The 16838-nt window shown below is 41.5% G+C and overlaps 1 protein-coding gene across 6 annotated transcripts in view; it reads left to right on the forward strand.

Annotated features, from left to right (window-relative positions):
- The window catches only part of RMDN2 (regulator of microtubule dynamics 2), a 69150-nt gene extending 56065 nt beyond the window's left edge, over positions 1-13085 (forward strand). For 3 of the 6 annotated variants that reach the window (XM_032653649.1, XM_032653648.1, XM_032653654.1), the window contains 3 exons: positions 903-956; positions 1045-1125; positions 12528-13085. In XM_032653649.1, the coding sequence (XP_032509540.1) occupies positions 903-956; positions 1045-1125; positions 12528-12581 (189 nt within the window). In that variant the 3' untranslated portion in view covers positions 12582-13085. The remainder of the gene's footprint in view (positions 1-902; positions 957-1044; positions 1126-12527) is intronic. The other 3 variants (XM_032653652.1, XM_032653653.1, XM_032653651.1) reach the window with 3 other exon arrangements.
- The last annotated feature ends 3753 nt before the right edge of the window (positions 13086-16838 follow it).

A 16838-nucleotide genomic window follows, 5' to 3' on the forward strand; every position in this document is an offset into this window, starting at 1 on the left:
TTTAATTTTGGAAATGTCTGGATTGTTAGTGTGTTGTAAAACAAGCATACTTTTATAAATTTTTTTAAGTATCCTTCTTTTGGGTTCTGTGTCCCTCTGTGTTGGGGGCCGGGTCGGGTTGGGAGCTTCCTTGCATAGACCTTTACAACAGCAAAACCTGGCTCCGATGCAAAGATTGACTTAGGTTCTAAGAAGAGCTCTCTAGTAGCAACACCATATACCTGGCGGAATTCTTATTTACCAGAGAGAGAGAAAAGGAACTGGTACGTAGGACATTAGTAGATGAGGGGTTATAATACCCACTTATTAAAATCTGCAAGGAGGTCTGCTACTTGGACTAGTTATTTTAAGCATCTGCATTTTCTTTGAAAGAACTTGATGTGATGGACCTCAGTTATTATTCAGCTCATATGGAGTGTGTTGAGATCATAAGAAATCAGATATTAATGTAGTGGAAGATGCTTGCCATGTGATGTCAGTCACGTTCCACTCGTGCTTCCCAAAGAGATTGTAGGGACTTGTCCTGGGGAGAGTGTATCACCAGTTGTTTTGTCCCTGAAAGAAAAAAACACAAAAGATAGAGAAGGGGAAGTGAGGAAGATGGTTATACAAAGGATGGTTATACCTTTGTTTTGTATAACAAAGGTTATACAAAATCTTAAAGTATCTCATTGCTTTGTAAACTTTATGACCACAATAATAATTCTATTTTAATGGATAAGCTCAAAAGCTATATTTCTACCCAAAGGATACTTGAGCTAATAAAATGATTCACATGTGACACAACCATCCTAAATTCTTAGGGCAATTTGGTTAATGTCTGATTTATTGAAATATATCTACTTTACTTATTGTTTTAGTATTTCCCTGTTATTCTCTTTTCTGTTTTCTCTGAAAATCAGGTCGAAGAACTACACCCTGGGTTTTCTAAGTCCAATTACATGTTCTTGGCCAAGGTAACGAAGACCACAGTTTTAAGATCACTTTGACTTCATTACACAAAAATGTGATTAAGCTTCATATTGCTTATTTTTTCATTTCTAGTGTTATATTGATCTTGAACAAACAGATACTGCTGTGAAGTTCTGTAATATGGCAGTGTTGCTTCCTTGTGTTACCAAAGAGGTAAGTCCATACGGTGACAAGGAGCACTGTTATTTTATTAGTACGATTCCAGCCTCAAATATGAACAACCGGCTTAGATACATCTGGAGGTTTTTGCTATCCTAAAACATTTTGACTTGGATTTAACATGTACTATGACGTTTTAAAAATTGCTATAGGGGGCTTCCCTGGTGGTGCAGTAGTTGAGAGTCCGCCTGCCGATGCAGGGGACACGGGTTCGTGCCCCGGTCCGGGAAGATCCCACATGCCACAGAGTGGCTGGGCCCGTGAACCATGGCTGCTGAGCCTGCGCTCCGCCACGGGAGAGGCCACAACAATGAGAGGCCTGTGTACCGCAAAAAAAACAAAAAAAATTGCTATAGGTAACCCTTCCCCAGGAGACCCCTTGTATCTTTAAGGAGCACACAAATCGTGGGCTAGCAGGTAAAACATCGTGATGCATGTTAGGTGTCACACAGCAGGGAGTGGGAAGGGCCCCATGAGGAAGGATGGAGGACAGCATGATACTGGGGAGCTGGTGCTTAAACTGGGGTAGGCAGCAAACAAGCTAGACAGGCTGCCGCCTTATGGCAGGAGGAGGCTCTGTGCAGTTGCCGCTGTCAGTCCCCAGCGCACAGCAGGTTGTGGCTGTCGAAGGCCATGAAGAGGACTAAAAATACGTACTAACATTTTCTTGGTCTTTGAACACCATTAATGTAAAAGAAGGTGTCGCATTGCTTCTTGCCTTTTTCCCGCTAATTCAGAATTCTGGACGTGCTGTAAGTTTTAGGAGTTTCACAGCATTAACAGTTCAGTCTGTGTTCCTGTATACTGGAGTTGCGGGAACAAAAGGAAATGAATAAATGTTTTCCTGCTCCCTTCTCATAGCACATAAACATTATCAGCCTGGGAATCGCAACTGAATAGAAATACCTCAGAAATAAGTACTCCTCCTCTGCTGTTGGAGCAATACAGGCTTCAGTGTTTGTTGTGATCAGGAATATAAACATGCAAGACATGCCCACTGCCCTCTAGGAGCCTGTAGCCTAGAAGGGAACATAAGGTATATATCCAAATAAAGGGAGCTCAGGGTAGAAAGCATGAAGTGCTCAGAGAGGCACAAATAATTGGTTATGGACATATTGAAAAGGGGGAAATTATTTTCACCTGGAAGAGATCAGCTAGCATCAGAGGTGGACCTGGAAAGACGTATATAACGTGAAGGTGTGGGCGAAGCACGTCACGGGCCGTGAACAAAAACACAGAGGTGGAAAAGCAAAGGTTTGTTTGCCTGGAGTGGAAGGAGTATTTAGGGCAGTCATGGGAAATAAGTCTGGAAAGGGGAAGTGAAACAAGACCTGCGCAGGACCTTCCAGGTTCCGGGAGGCCTGTGTCTCTATACAGGGCTCAGCAGCAGCCACCTGCGCAAGGACTTGGCCTGCTTCTATGTTTGGGATTTCCTACGGGGTTCGTTATCCTTCTAACTCTAATCCCTAGTTGGCTCCATTGGCGAATAGGAAATACAAAACAGCACTCTTTAACTAAAAGACAGTTTGTGTAACTTTTTCAGCAGGAAACAGATTTTGTCCCTCTCGTTGCCTGCTCCGTGTTAGTGGTTGGGACCCTACTGTCTTTTACATCTCTCCTGAACGATGCCAGTTTGGGTTACATGCAGTCCTTTTAAACTGAGTGTCTACGCATTCTTACTAGAATAGGAGATTAAAATACAGTATGATAGTGAGGTACCTGGTTTGATATGCAGATGTTCATGCATGACATTCAGCGCTCTCACAGGCGGTCTAGTATTGACCAGCTTCAGGGTTTGATCCTTGGTCCCTAAGTCTTCTCTCCCCTTTCCTTCTCCCTACCTGCCAGACCTATCCTCCATGGCTTCAAATACTACGTACCTGCCAGGGGTCCTCAAATTTGCGTCTCTAGACCTCTCCTCTGAGTCTGGACCTGATTATCCAACAGCCTGCTTGACATCTCTGCTTGGATGACTCATAGACATCTCACACTCAACTGGTCATCAGACCTTTGCCTCTGCTCTTCCTTCATCTGCCCCTCTTAGTAAATAGCACCTTCACCCACCTAATTAGAAAAGCTGGGAATGACCCTTGACACATCCTTATCCCTCAGCCCCCAGACCCAGATGTCTACCCAGTCACCAAGTTCTCGTAGTTCTTCTTTCTTTTTTTTTTTTAAATTTATTTATTTAAATTTACTTATTTTTGGCTGTGTTGGGTCTTCGTTGCTGCATGCGGGTTTTGTCTAGTTGCAGCGAGTGGGGGGCTACTCTTCGTTGTGGTGCACGGGCTTCTCATCGCGGTGGCTTCTCTTTTTGCGGAGCACCGGCTCTAGCCGCACGGGCTTCAGTAGTTGTGGCACACGGGCTCAGTAGTTGTGGCTCGAGGGCTCTAGAGCACAGGCTCAGTAGTTGTGGCGCACGGGCTTAGTTGCTCCGTGGCATGAGGGATCTTCGCGGACCAGGGCTCGAACCTGTGTCCCCTACATTGGCAGGAAGATTCTTAACCACTGCACCACCAGGGAAGCTCTCTCGTAGTTCTTCTAATACATGCCTTGAGACATCCAACTGCTCGCTCTCTCTCTCTCTCTCTCTCTCTCTCTCTCTCTCTCTCTCCACCCACCACTCCAAGCAGGGCACCACCCTCTTTCACCTGAGCTGCGATCATGAGAGCCTCCCAACTGGTCTCACAGCTCCTTGCCCCCTGCCCAGTCATTCTTGGCTCCCAATATCAGCCAAAGCCACAGATTAAACATAACCTTTGCATGTCACTTCCCTGCTTGAAAACCTTTTGCTTTTAGGATGAAGTTCAAAATTTTTAGCATGCCCGTCAGGGCTCTGATCTAGCTCCTCCCAATCTCTTAAGTTTCATATGTTCCCCTCTCTCCCCTCCTCTACACTGTGTTTTTTCCCGCCTTGCGCCCTTGGGGCACAGTGTTCCCCCTTTTGGAAACATTCCCCTACAAACCCTCCATTCCCTTCACCAGCTTTATTCCTACTCAATCTTCAAGCCTCACCATCAATGTCATTTCTTCAGGAAAGATTTCCTTGACACTCCCAGGCAAAAAAGTACCTCATACTTTTCCTTCATGCCATTTAGCACAGTTGTGATTATATAGTTATTTGTGTGGTTGGTTCATGAAAGTAGCAACCAGGTGTGTTTCATTCATCACTCTCTTCCTAGTGCCAAATGTACTGCCTGGCGTATAACAAGGACTCAGTGAGTACTGGTCGGAAGACTCAATAAAAGTGCTAATAGTAATAAATAGAACCGGTAATAAATGTAACTAAGAAAGCTGAGCAGTGTGGAACTATTTATGTAATAAGAACAACAGCCTTAGCAAATATTTCCCGCACTACTTAATTTTTCCAGTGATTTGTATTCCTAGCAGTTTTTTTTTCAAGTGGTTAATGTACTGTCAGGAATATCTCAATTTCTTTTTCAGTTAGAAAATCGAATGAGGCAAGTTATCCATAGTACCCACTCTCTCTGTAAAGGTTTTCCAGGTTGAAGTATATCCCATTAGTGATTTTGCTGACGCACTTGTTTATTTCCAAAATACCTATACCTACCATTGGCACTCATTACAGCGAAGGCAGCCCAGCCATCGGTTTTCTCTCCCTCCTGTGAACTTGCATAACATCTGTGCTTCTTTCTGTGGCACTCGTACCCTCTTCCTGGCATCGCAGTCATTTGTGAACGTGACTTCTGTCCCTATCAAGGAGCTGGGAGCTCATCATACTGCACTTAATATCGGGAATGTCAGCCCTTGGGCCTCTAGAGCCCAGATTCATGCACATAAGCCACTTTACAGCTTCAGAATCTGAAATTACAGTATTTTATTATTCATGTGGACTTTTCTTGACCCTAGATAGGTAATGTCAGCTCCTGAGAAACATTTCTTCTTTTAAAATTAAAGGGAGTCCTGTGTCTAAGGCAGTGTGAGAGTGATCACTGAGTGAAATAACAACAACGCTGACAGCCTGAAAATTGTTTGCCTGGAGGAAGAGTCCAAGTTATTGACTCAGAGCACACTGAGAAAGCACAAATATAAAAAGCGTTGTGTGATATGTTGTGCTACAATGAGGGATGTGCTAATCTGGTAAAGAAAAATACTTTTAAAATTGTTATAATATTTTGAAGTGACATTAATCACTCTTCTAAGGCAAACAAACTCTTATTGGACAGTAAATACAATGTATCAGAAACAACCACAGGGAGAAGATGCCTCTGGGAGGGCAGAAAGTAAAGAACTTCTTTATATTTAGCAAGTGGTGTAGTTGTCTTTGAAATTACCTGTAGTTTAAGTCCTGGGCTGCATTTCCAACCTGTTCTATAGATTGAGAATCATCACTCTCCTTAGTAACCACTCTTAATAATAAAATTCTAATTTTTTTTTTTTTTTTTTTTGGCTGCACCACACAGCTTGTGGGTTCTTAGTTCCCCAACCAGGGATCGAACCCAGGGCCCTGGCAGTGAGAATGCCAAGTCTTGACCACTAGACCACCAAGGAATTTCCTAAAATCCTAATTCTACTTTAAATGTTCTATCTTAATTAAGACCTCATATTTGATCATCTTAATTAAGACATCGTGTTTTCAGGTAAGTTTAGAAAGTATAGTTAGTCCACAGCTCTTCACCTGTCTTCCTGTTCTAGGGATGCTACAACTCAGAGGGGTGGCTGGATCACTTACCAAAATCCAGCAGTGTTGTCCAGGGTCTCATTTGTTAGAAATTCATATCTGCCTGTTTCTTTCTGGTTTAAATGTATATCTTATGCATTAACTCATCTGTGCTCTCCATGCCTGGAGAATTCATTTTTCCTATACATTAAAAAACAATTAATAAAGCCATTTCAGAGTGGACAGAGTGGACTTTCCCACTGTCTGAACAGACATTTTGTGAATTATAGGCAGGCAATGTTACTCTGTTTACACCCTCCTGTTTCTACTCTTTTGTCTCCTACCTTCTATTCATCTGCATTCGAAATACATTATTTCTTAAGCTTTCTCAGTATGTAATGGCCTTAGCTGTATTCTTTAAGTTGATCTTAAAAATACCTTAAAGAGATTGCTTAGCCTTCCTTGTAATTAATTTTCTTAAAATAACTGATGATGTAGAATCAGTTTGGGATCAGTTATTTTTAATCAGTATGCAGTCTAGTAAAGTTGATGTTTGATAAATCATTACCCAAATGCTTAGAGCATAATGATTTAATATAAATGAGTCTCTCTCTTATTTATCTCTGTAGCATAGAGCATTGATGTATTTAATCAAAACATAATATTTTCTGACTCTTTCAGATCAAATAAATCTATGTTTTTGAATGTGTGTTTGAGTGAGTGAAAAAAATTACCTTTATTCATTTATCTTGCAAATATGGTGATGCTCTGCCAGAGGCTTGGGATACAGTGAGAAAAAAACCAGATCCTATCCTTGCCACCATGAATTCTGTAGTCTAGTGGAGAAGGCAGGCACAGAACAAGTAATAGCAATAAAGTGTGATGAGTGTAATGGAAATAAAATCACAGAGATTTATGAGAAAGTAAAACTGGGACTGCAACCTGGACCGGGGGCTAAGAAAGGCCTTCCTGAGGTTTTGACAGGTAACCTGAGATTCTAAGGAAGTTAGAATTTAAACCCAATGGTTTAAATCTTTAAGACTTTCTTGGGTATGGGGGGCTTGTTAAAAATATGGATTCCTGTCCTTTTTCTAGAGAGAAAGAAGCTCTGCGCTGCAGTGCGTGATGACAGCAACCTCACTATCAATGTGACTCACTCAGGTCTCTGTCCGTTGAGTTCTGCTCTGCCGGCTTAGTGCTCAGGCTGTCCCTGAGTAAGAAAACAGAGGAAAGCAGGTGGTAGCTGGGTTCTTGGCATTGCAGCCACAGGAAATGATGACCTTTGAGGACATGGCTGTGGACTTTACTCAGAAAGAATGGGCCTGCTGGACCCATCTCAGGGGAAGCCGTGCAGAGACATGATGCTAGAAAACACCAGTCATTGGCTCTCCCTTGGTTGTGAGCTCTGAAATCAGATGTTGGTTCAAGGGGAAGAGCTGAGGTGGGGGAGGGAGAAGATTTCCCCAAGGCCAGCGTCTAGGCTGGAAAGTCTTAAAAACTAGGACATAACTCCCCTGCAGAACATCTGCAGGAAGGAGCCATCTAATGTCACGGTAAGTTCATGAGGGTGAGGTCTGTTTCTCTACATTAGAGCTGATCCGCGAGTGGGGTAACTGAGGAATGCAGAACGATCCCATGACTTCAGTTTGAGGTGAAAGTGTGCTGTCTCAGCAGAAAGGTTTGGGTAGTTTGAATCTGGGGAAGAAAGGAGTAACCTAAGCTCACAACCATAGTCTGGGTTCTTACAAGAGGACATTTGCATAAATATGGTCAAACATCAAGTGCTTGAAACATAATGAAGGCCTCAAAATTACTCAGATAGCTATACAGTGGACATGCTGCAAAGGAGAAAACTTCTGTACCCGCAGGAGAGTCACACACCCTGTGAAAGTAACCAGGGGGGCAAAGACTTTAACTAGAGGTTATCAATGAATGAATGAGCATAAAATTCGTATGTAGCAGAATGAATAGATGAATGGATGTGGACAAACCTTTAACAGCCTCTCATCTCCTCAGTAGCAGAGATTTCACACTGGAGAGGAGTTCTCTGAATATAGTGAGGATGGGGAAATATTCACTCACAGCTCCACATTGACTGAACAAGTGTTAACTCACACTGGAGAGAAGCCCCGTAAATGTAACGAATGTGGGAAACACTTTAGCCAGAGAGCTACCTTTTGTTCATACCAGAGACAAACCTTTTGCAATCATTATGGAAATGCCTCCAGTAATAATTCATCCTTCAAATGACACAAGTGAATCACACTGCAGAGAAGCCATAAGAATATCATCTATGTGGTAAAGCCTTTAGTTGATGCTCTAACCTTAGCCATGAAACAGCATACACTGGAAAGGAACCCTATAGACGTAATGAATTTGGAGGAACCTTCAGTCCCAGCTCTAACCTTTATAGACACCACAGAGTTCACTCAGGGGAGAAATGCTGCAGCCTTCAGCCATCTCTCAGGCCTTGGTCTGCACAGAAAACTCAAACAGGAAGGGACACAGCAAGTCTTTACCAGGAGGAGGAAGCCATTTGGGAAATACCAGACAATTCATGCTGGAGAAGCAATTCAATGAAATAAACATGGGAAACCCATTACTCATAGAGCAGCACTCCAGGGCACGTGAGGACTTTTACTGTATCAGACACTCTCAGTGTCATGAATGAAATGATCTCACCTTAGTCAGCCTTAAAGTTCTCAACACTGGGGAGTTCCTTAAGCCTCAAGTCAATGTAGAAATGCCTTCTTCTGGATTTTATATAAGAAAATTCATACTCAGGGAAAAAAATACTCTATCAAGAAGAACCCTTTAGTACACAGTTCAACATATAATTAGACTTCTGCCAAATGACATATTACTGAAAATAATACCATGTAAAGATGTAGAACTGTGATGCATTCTTAGAAAAGTTGAATGCAGATTTTGGTGAGATGTAATAAACAATGTGATAACCCCTCTTCAGTAGATTAATAAGAGTTGTTTATGAAAAATCTAATACATGGGTATTTGTCTTTAAAAAAATCATGAGGGCTTCCCTGGTGGCGCAGTGGTTGAGAGTCCGCCTGCCGATGCAGGGGACACGGGTTCGTGCCCCGGTCCGGGAGGATCCCACATGCTGCGGAGCGGCTGGGCCCGTGAGCCATGGCCGCTGAGCCTGCGCGTCCGGAGCCTGTGCTCCATAACGGGAGAGGCCACAACAGTAAGAGGCCCGCGTATCGCAAAAAAAAAAAAAAATCATGAAACATTATGGTGAGTAATTGAGGCATTTTCCTTTACTGCATCGCTGTTGATCAGCTGATCAGTTTCAGTTTTGTACACAGCTCTAAACGTATTTACAAGGACTTTGTTTAATCAGAAAATACCTTTTAATGTAACGGAAAAAGCGTAGAATACAAAACATGTGGCAAGAGTGAATGGAAACATGGACAAACAAGCACAGTTTATAAGTGGTTCAGATATCCCAGGTGGTACTGATGCGGGTGGTATACACACCATATTTTATTAAATAGAAATAGAAAGATAAACAGAAAGGTTTGGAGTTGAGAAATATGTGAAAAAGCACTGTATCCAGTGTACAATATTGCTGAAATGTTGAGTTCTTGAGAGAGAGAAGAGATGAGAGCCTTGTATACCTTTTTCTTAAAAGCAAGAGAAAACCATTAGAGGGTCTTAAGCAGCAAGTAAACCAATGAGATTTTTAGAAGGACACAATAGCTACCATGTGGAGATTGACTTGGATGGGAGGAGAGCAAAATTGGAAGTTGGAATACAATTTAGATAACTTCTGCAATGACACAAACATGAGGTGATGACCTGGGCCAAGATGATGGCAGCGAGGAGTGAAGAGATGAGGGCTGATTCAACAGATTTGTAGGTAGTATTGTCTACAGGACTTGGATATCGAAGATGGAGGACTCAAGAATGACATCTCGGTTTCTGGCATGGGAACCTGACCAGGGCAGGTGGCAGTACCCTTTATGGACACAGGGAATATTGGTGAACCAGATTTGGTAGACAAGGAGAGTTCAGTTTTGGACATGTGGAGTTTGTGTTTGTGAGATTTTCAGATCCATTAAGTGATTGAATATTTGGCATATAAATGTCTGAAACCACAAGTATGGCTGAGATCATCCAGAGAGGTTATATAGTGTATGAAAAGCAGAGGGCAAAGGATCAACCCTGAGAAACTCCAGTGTAATGGGAGGGAAAGAAACCTACAAATGAGATTGAAAGAAGTGGCCAAAGATGACAGGACTCCAGAGTCCAAGGGACGGCAGAAGTGGTCAACTCTGTCAGACACTCTAGGGGAGTCAAGACTGTAATGAGCAGATGAAGTTAATGATGCCTATGTCATTGGTGATCTTAACCCAGACTGTTTCAGTGGAACAGTATAGGAGGCAACAGAGCGCAGAGCACTAGAGGTGAGAAAATCCAGTCAGTACGTGCAGACACTGCTCCAATAATTTGATGGGAAAGAGAGGAGAGATGTAAGGTAGAAGTTAAAGCAGTGCTTGAATTGAGAAATAGTTTTGTTTTGGATGGAAAATCTAGGAGCATATTTAAATAGTAATGAGAAAGAGCCAGCAAAGAAGGAAGGGTTCAAGAAAGACTAGAGAGGGGGGAGATAACTGGTAAAACTAGGTCACCAGGAAGCCGGAGACGGTGGGATCCAAAGCACATTAAGGTCCTGTCCTTTTGTCACAGGCTAGATAGAGGAATCGATGGGTTTGTAGTGAACCAGGGTAAGTGCCCCAGGGGAGAAAGGGTTTTAGTCTTTGAGTGAGAGTAGGAGGGTGTGGAATCTAAGGTGGGTAGAAAATAAGTCAAGGCAGGAAAAAGCTGATAGAGAACAAGACGGATAAAATCGCTCCATGAACCTATTGAAGGTTGAAAATTTGATGTATTGAATGTAATTGGATAAATGACCCCAAAGGATAGGCAGTGTTCAGAGAACAGGATGCCTATTTCAGAGGTGGAGCAGTTTTAGGTCTGACACAGCCCAGGGTGCACTCGCAGGGGTGATGGGGACGATGAGGAGACACCCTTCTAAGAGGCTGGGATACACGGGCCGTGGGAACAGTGAAGTCTCCAACAGTGGTGGCGGAACTCGGTGTGGAGACCAAGGCACCAAAGTCGTAAAAAATAAAAGTAAAAGAAGTGACCAGGAGTTTGTTAACAGCTCTAAGAAATGGTCGAGAGCAATTATCCTGTACCACTGGCTCTAACCACTCCCTCATCCTCTTCCCGAGCCCCTCAGAAATATTCTTTTAGCAAATACGTTGCTGGTTATGCAGAAATGACTTCAAAACAAGCCTTCTAACAGGGGTTCCAGGGAGCTCTGTCTGGGAAAAAGGGGAGGAGTGTGAGGTTGAGTCAGGGAAGAGAGACTAGAGAAGAGCGGTTTTGGGGTGAGCACTGATCTGAAGGGGGTACATTTGGGGCAGTGACAGAGGAAAGCATGACTGGAGGTGCTGCTTTTAGTTGGTGGGGGGTTTCTTAAGCTAAAAGGCACTGCCAGTGTCCTCTATCCATTAAAAATAAATTAATTAAAGACTTAGGTGGAAACCCTGGGAAGGAGGTAAAGTGGGAGGGGTGTGTGTGTGTGTGTGTGTGTGTGTGTGTGTGTTGGCAGTTGGATTGGGTGGGAGTTGAAGGAATTCTTTGTGGTGCCTGAGGGCAAATATTGCTAAGCCATGATCTTAATTTTAAATCTTTTATTGTAGTTTGAGCATATTCATTTCTTTAGGCATCTAGTTGAAATAAGTCTCTCATCTACATAAGAAATTGGTTCCTAGATTTGGGAAATTGTTACTGAGCTCCGGTGTCTAGCCACTTGCTTAACAGGCATTTATTTAGGGTCTTCCAGGTACCAGGCACTGAGCTGGCCCTAGGATTACAAAGATAAACATGAATTATGGCTTTTTATAAGTTCTTTTAAATAATGCATCACTATCATAGGTTCATTAACCATATTTTCTTACAACCTTCAAAAATATTGATTTGATAGAAGGTATACTCCTAGTTGATCAGACATTACAGTAGAATCAGTGTGTTAATGTTTATGATTAAAACTATTAAAGAACTTCCAGTTTTTAAAAAAATCTGGCTAACAGCTACTTCCAAAATCTACCTTGTCCAGTTTTCCTCATCTGTTTATTTTAAATGTGTTAACATTCCTTAAATCCTTTCTGATAGATGCTCAGTATCTGTTAAACACAAAAGCGCATAGGAGTACCTTACCATCTGAATTTGTTTCTACTCTTCCTAACTTCCACACTTGTTTTAAGGAAATAACACATGTGGAGTCCTATAAAACATATTACATGATTTTTAATCTTAAATATAAACTACCTGATAAAGTAGGTAGTTTGGATCTTGTAGTGGAATCTTGTCTGGATCTTACAGAGGAATCTCAGATTTCTTCAAATTCTGCTGCTAGGACCAGGACCTTTTCCACATGTTACAGTTGAAGAAGAAAACAATGTTATCATTAACACGCTGGTGGATCCAGTGTGTCAGCTTCTATAGAAGGGGCTCACCTTCCTGTATCTACCACTCCAGACCAGCTGGAGGAAGAGCCTGGAAATCACTCTCCACATCACTTACATTTTCAGAGATCTGATTCATGCCTGGTCCTAAGAAATGCACAGTTTCTTTGTAATGGTCTTTAAAAGAGTATTCCCTCATTCAACAAAAGTCTACTTCAAAGTACCTAGAGTATGAGGTTGAATGTGTGAAATCTTTTTGTGTATTTGTATTTTCTTTATAGGATAAAGATGCACAGAAAGAGGTGAAAAAAATAAACACTTCCTTGAAGAGGTAAATAAAAGAACTTGCTCTTCAACAAATCAGATATGGTCTACTAAAATTTAAACTAATGAAAGTTGTGTTTTTTTATTATCCTTTTTTCTTTTCTGATGTAAGGGTAATGTGCTCAGATATCAAGGCAAAACCACGTTTCTGCAGAAGGCATTCCACTAGTAGCACTACATAACTAATCATGTTATTTGGAGGAATCTGTTTCCTATAATGTTACTACAAAATGATCTTTAAACATGTACGCTTTATATTTTTCCTATTAAACTATAGTCTTCAGAATAAACTATTTAAGTCAATTCAATAAAATGAACTCAAGTGAGTGTTTTATTGCTGCTTCAATGGTGACTTTACAAAACAAAATAATTTCATTAATGTGAATGAAAAATGGAAAAAAAGGCAAAGGACATGAACGAGTTGTTGATAGGAGAGGAAAAACAAAAGGGGAAATATAACTAGTAATTTTAAAAATGTGAAGAAAATTACAATAAGATACTGTTTTACCATCAAATTAGCAAGGATTTCTTTTTTTCTTTAAAGAAACGTTCAATGCTGGCAATGATGCCATGAGATGGACCATTCTCATACACTGCTGCTGGGAGGGCATTTTGACACAAACATTTGGTACAGTGTGTCTAGAACATTAAAAATATAAAAACTCTTTAATCTTGTAATTTCATTTTATGGAAATAATCTTTTTTTTTTAACATCTTTATTGGGGTATAATTGCTTTACAATGGTGTGTTAGTTTCTGCTTTATAACAAAGTGAATCAGTTATACATATACATATGTTCCCATGTCTCTTCCCTCTTGCGTCTCCCTCCCTCCCACCCTCCCTATCCCACCCCTCTAGGTGGTCACAAAGCACCGAGCTGATCTCCCTGCGTGATGTGGCTGCTTCCCACTAGCTATCTACCTTACGTTTGGTAGTGTATATATGTCCATGCCTCTCTCTCACTTTGTCACAGCTTACCCTTCCTCCTCCCCATATCCTCAAGTCCATTCTCCAGTAGGTCTGTGTCTTTATTCCTGTCTTACCCCTAGGTTCTTCATGACATTTTGTTCTTAAATTCCATATATATGTGTTAGCATACAGTATTTGTCTCTCTCCTTCTTACTTCACTCTGTATGACAGACTCTAAATCTATCCACCTCATTACAAATAGCTCAATTTTGTCTCTTTTTATGGCTGAGTAATATTCCATTGTATATATGTGCCACATCTTCTTTATCCATTCATCCAATGATGGACACTTAGGTTGTTTCCATCTCCAGGCTATTGTAAATAGAGCTGCAATGAACATTTTGGTACATGACTCTAAAAGGATTTTTAAATTGAACTTACCTAGCAGTGATTTCTAGATTCCCCACTACCCTTTAACCAGCCTTATCCTGGAAATCAGGTCAAAGCTTAAATTTATTGTTTGCTATCCCAAATGCACGGACACACACACTTACGCACTCAATTTCAAGCCTTGACTTAGTGATACCAGTTAATCAATCTGAGCTAGTTTCTCCCTCTTGTCTTTTATAACGGCCCATCGAGATACCTAAATCAATCCAACTGATTCTTGCCCAAACTCTGACAATTGGTCTAACACTGAAACTACTAGCTGGAAGGGACAAGAGTTTTACAGGTACCCTCATGGATACACAGTATCCACAAGGCCATGGCTACCTCTAGCTATCTCTAAACAGCTAGGTGAATGTGCAAGTCGAGACAGGTGATTCTAGCAGCAGAAAATAATGTAGAATCAACCACATTGTAGGCTTTGTAGGAGCAGCTCATTCCAGCAGAGGGTGGTACAAAGACTTCCGCTAAGAATTATGAGAAACAGCGGGAACGCTCTTTGGTGATGGTGGGACTTGGGATCATAATTGAAACATAACAAGACCTAACCAATCTTGTTTTAACAGAATTCCCATTTGGTCCCTGTAGTCAATACGTTTTCAGTGGACAAGTTGATGTACCTTGATTGAGTGATCAGTTTCTGAATAAGGACTTAACCCAATAGGAGTGTAACATTTCTAAAAGTTACTTGAATCTTTAAAATCTTGTTAATGTCTGAAACATTGGACAGATTTTTCAGTAGGAGGTTAATGGAGGAAATCTCCCTCCTCACCATGGTAATACCATACCCCCTTCAAATTAACATCAAAGCCGTGTTCTGTGCTCCGAGGTTCCAGGGTCACGCCTGGTCATAGCTAGTCTTCATCAAGTCATGAAATCAAAGCATCTGTGTGTGATGAAGCCAGCTAAAGATGGTTTCCACATTAAATCCACCTCCCCGCCTTTTAAAAGCTGAGTAGTGTTTTCGGATGGCAGCATTATATGTAAATTATTTCACTTACTCCAGTGAATTTCACACAGAGTGAACCACTGTGAACTCCTTCTGTAGTTGCTTCACTCACCACTCATTCTGCTGACCTGGGAAAAGACAGAATAGCTGCCGAGTGTTTCTGAAACGATTTCTCCTGGTGGGTCACCAAGGCCAAGCCAGTGGTACAGCCTGCACCACAGACAAAGTACACAAACTCCTAAACTTTCAAGAGAGTTCACGCACGGCTTTGGGAAGGGGGAGTTCCGATCCAGAACTTCTTGAATGTGTTTGATTTCAGAAGATAATAAGGTGCATGTTAAAATTTCTCATAAAACATTCAAGAAGTAACGCAGTGTTCCACTAAAATTTTAACAATTGTCATGTCCATGTAATTTGCAATGTTATCTTTCTAAGTACTGAATATCCTTCATTGTAACATGAAAATCTCTCTTGTGCCTAAAAGTTGTCAAAAAGCTTTTCATCTGATAATTTTTGCATACTTCTGAATTATAAATAGCCGTATAAACAGGTGGATGAGACTGTAGAGACAATCGTCTAGACCAGCCTTCTCGTTTTACTGGTAAACAGTTTAGTCTCTGATATCTAAGAGAACTGGTGAGTGGCTGAGCCAGGACGAGGTACCAGGTCTTGGAATCTCATGCCTTCGGAACCCATCTTTGAACCCAGGGCCTTTTCCATTTAACCGAGTGGAGTCCAATGTGTTTGGCATAGATGGAGGGGGATGGGAGGGAGGGAAAGAGGTCTGAGAATGGTAACACTTGCATGGTTCTACCTGGTCTAAGTGTTTTGCCTATGTTAGCCCATTTATTTTATTTTTTTTAACATCTTTATTGGGGTATAATTGCTTTACAATGGTGTGTTAGTTTCTGCTTTATAACAAAGTGAATCAGTTATACATATACATATGTTCCCATGTCTCTTCCCTCTTGCGTCTCCCTCCCTCCCACCCTCCCTATCCCACCCCTCCAGGCGGTCACAAAGCACCGAGCCGCTATCCCTGTGCCATGTGGCTGTTTCCCACTCACTATCTACCTTACGTTTGTTAGTGTATATATGTCCATGACTCTCTCTCGCCCTGTCACAGCTCACCCTTCCCCCTCCACATATCCTCAAGTCTGTTCTCCAGTAGATCTGTGTCTTTATTCCTGTCTTAATCCTCACAGCAACCCTATGAGGAGGGAACTTCTGTTATTATCCCATTTACAGATAGGGGAGCTGAAGCACGGGATATTAAATACCATGCCTAACACTGCATGAGATCTGAACTTGGGCAGTCGGCTCCAGAGTCCGAGCTGTGGTCTGAACCACCATGCAATCCTGCCAACAAATGGGGGGATGTAGGGAGTAAAAGACAGAAGGTGGAAGGAGAGCAGGAAAAAAAAGAAGGAAGGGAAAGGCAGAAATGGTATAAAAATGGGGGGGTGGGTAGAGAGGGATAGTAAGGCAATAAGGAAAAGAAAAGTAGAGAGCAAAGAAAAATCTTTCTTTTTGGATATTGATACCCATTTTCTGGTTTCACATCATAAATTCCCAACAACCTGTTGTGTATCTTGCCTTGTATTAAATCTGTTTTTATATTTCCACCTTCTCCACCCAAGATAAGGAAAGAGAAAAAAGGGAGGATGGTGAAACCTGTTGTAAATGACTAGTTCCACTTGATCTGTGTGTGTAGGGAGAGCCTCATTATGGACTATATGACCTACTGTTGGGCAATTAAGAAGAATATTTCACTGCACGAGTAAAGACAAAGTCACATTTTAGAACCAAATATAGTTAATATCTTGATGTTCTATGATTTTTGCAGCTCCCAAACCTATATTTTGCTCTAGATGCCTAAAGTCAAATCATACGTTTTAAAAATAGCTTTATTGAGGTATAATTGACCTACAAAAAATGTACAGTTAAAGTGTACAATTTGATG

Source organism: Phocoena sinus, chromosome 13 (genome assembly GCF_008692025.1).
Source record: "Phocoena sinus isolate mPhoSin1 chromosome 13, mPhoSin1.pri, whole genome shotgun sequence".
NCBI lineage: Eukaryota > Metazoa > Chordata > Mammalia > Artiodactyla > Phocoenidae > Phocoena > Phocoena sinus.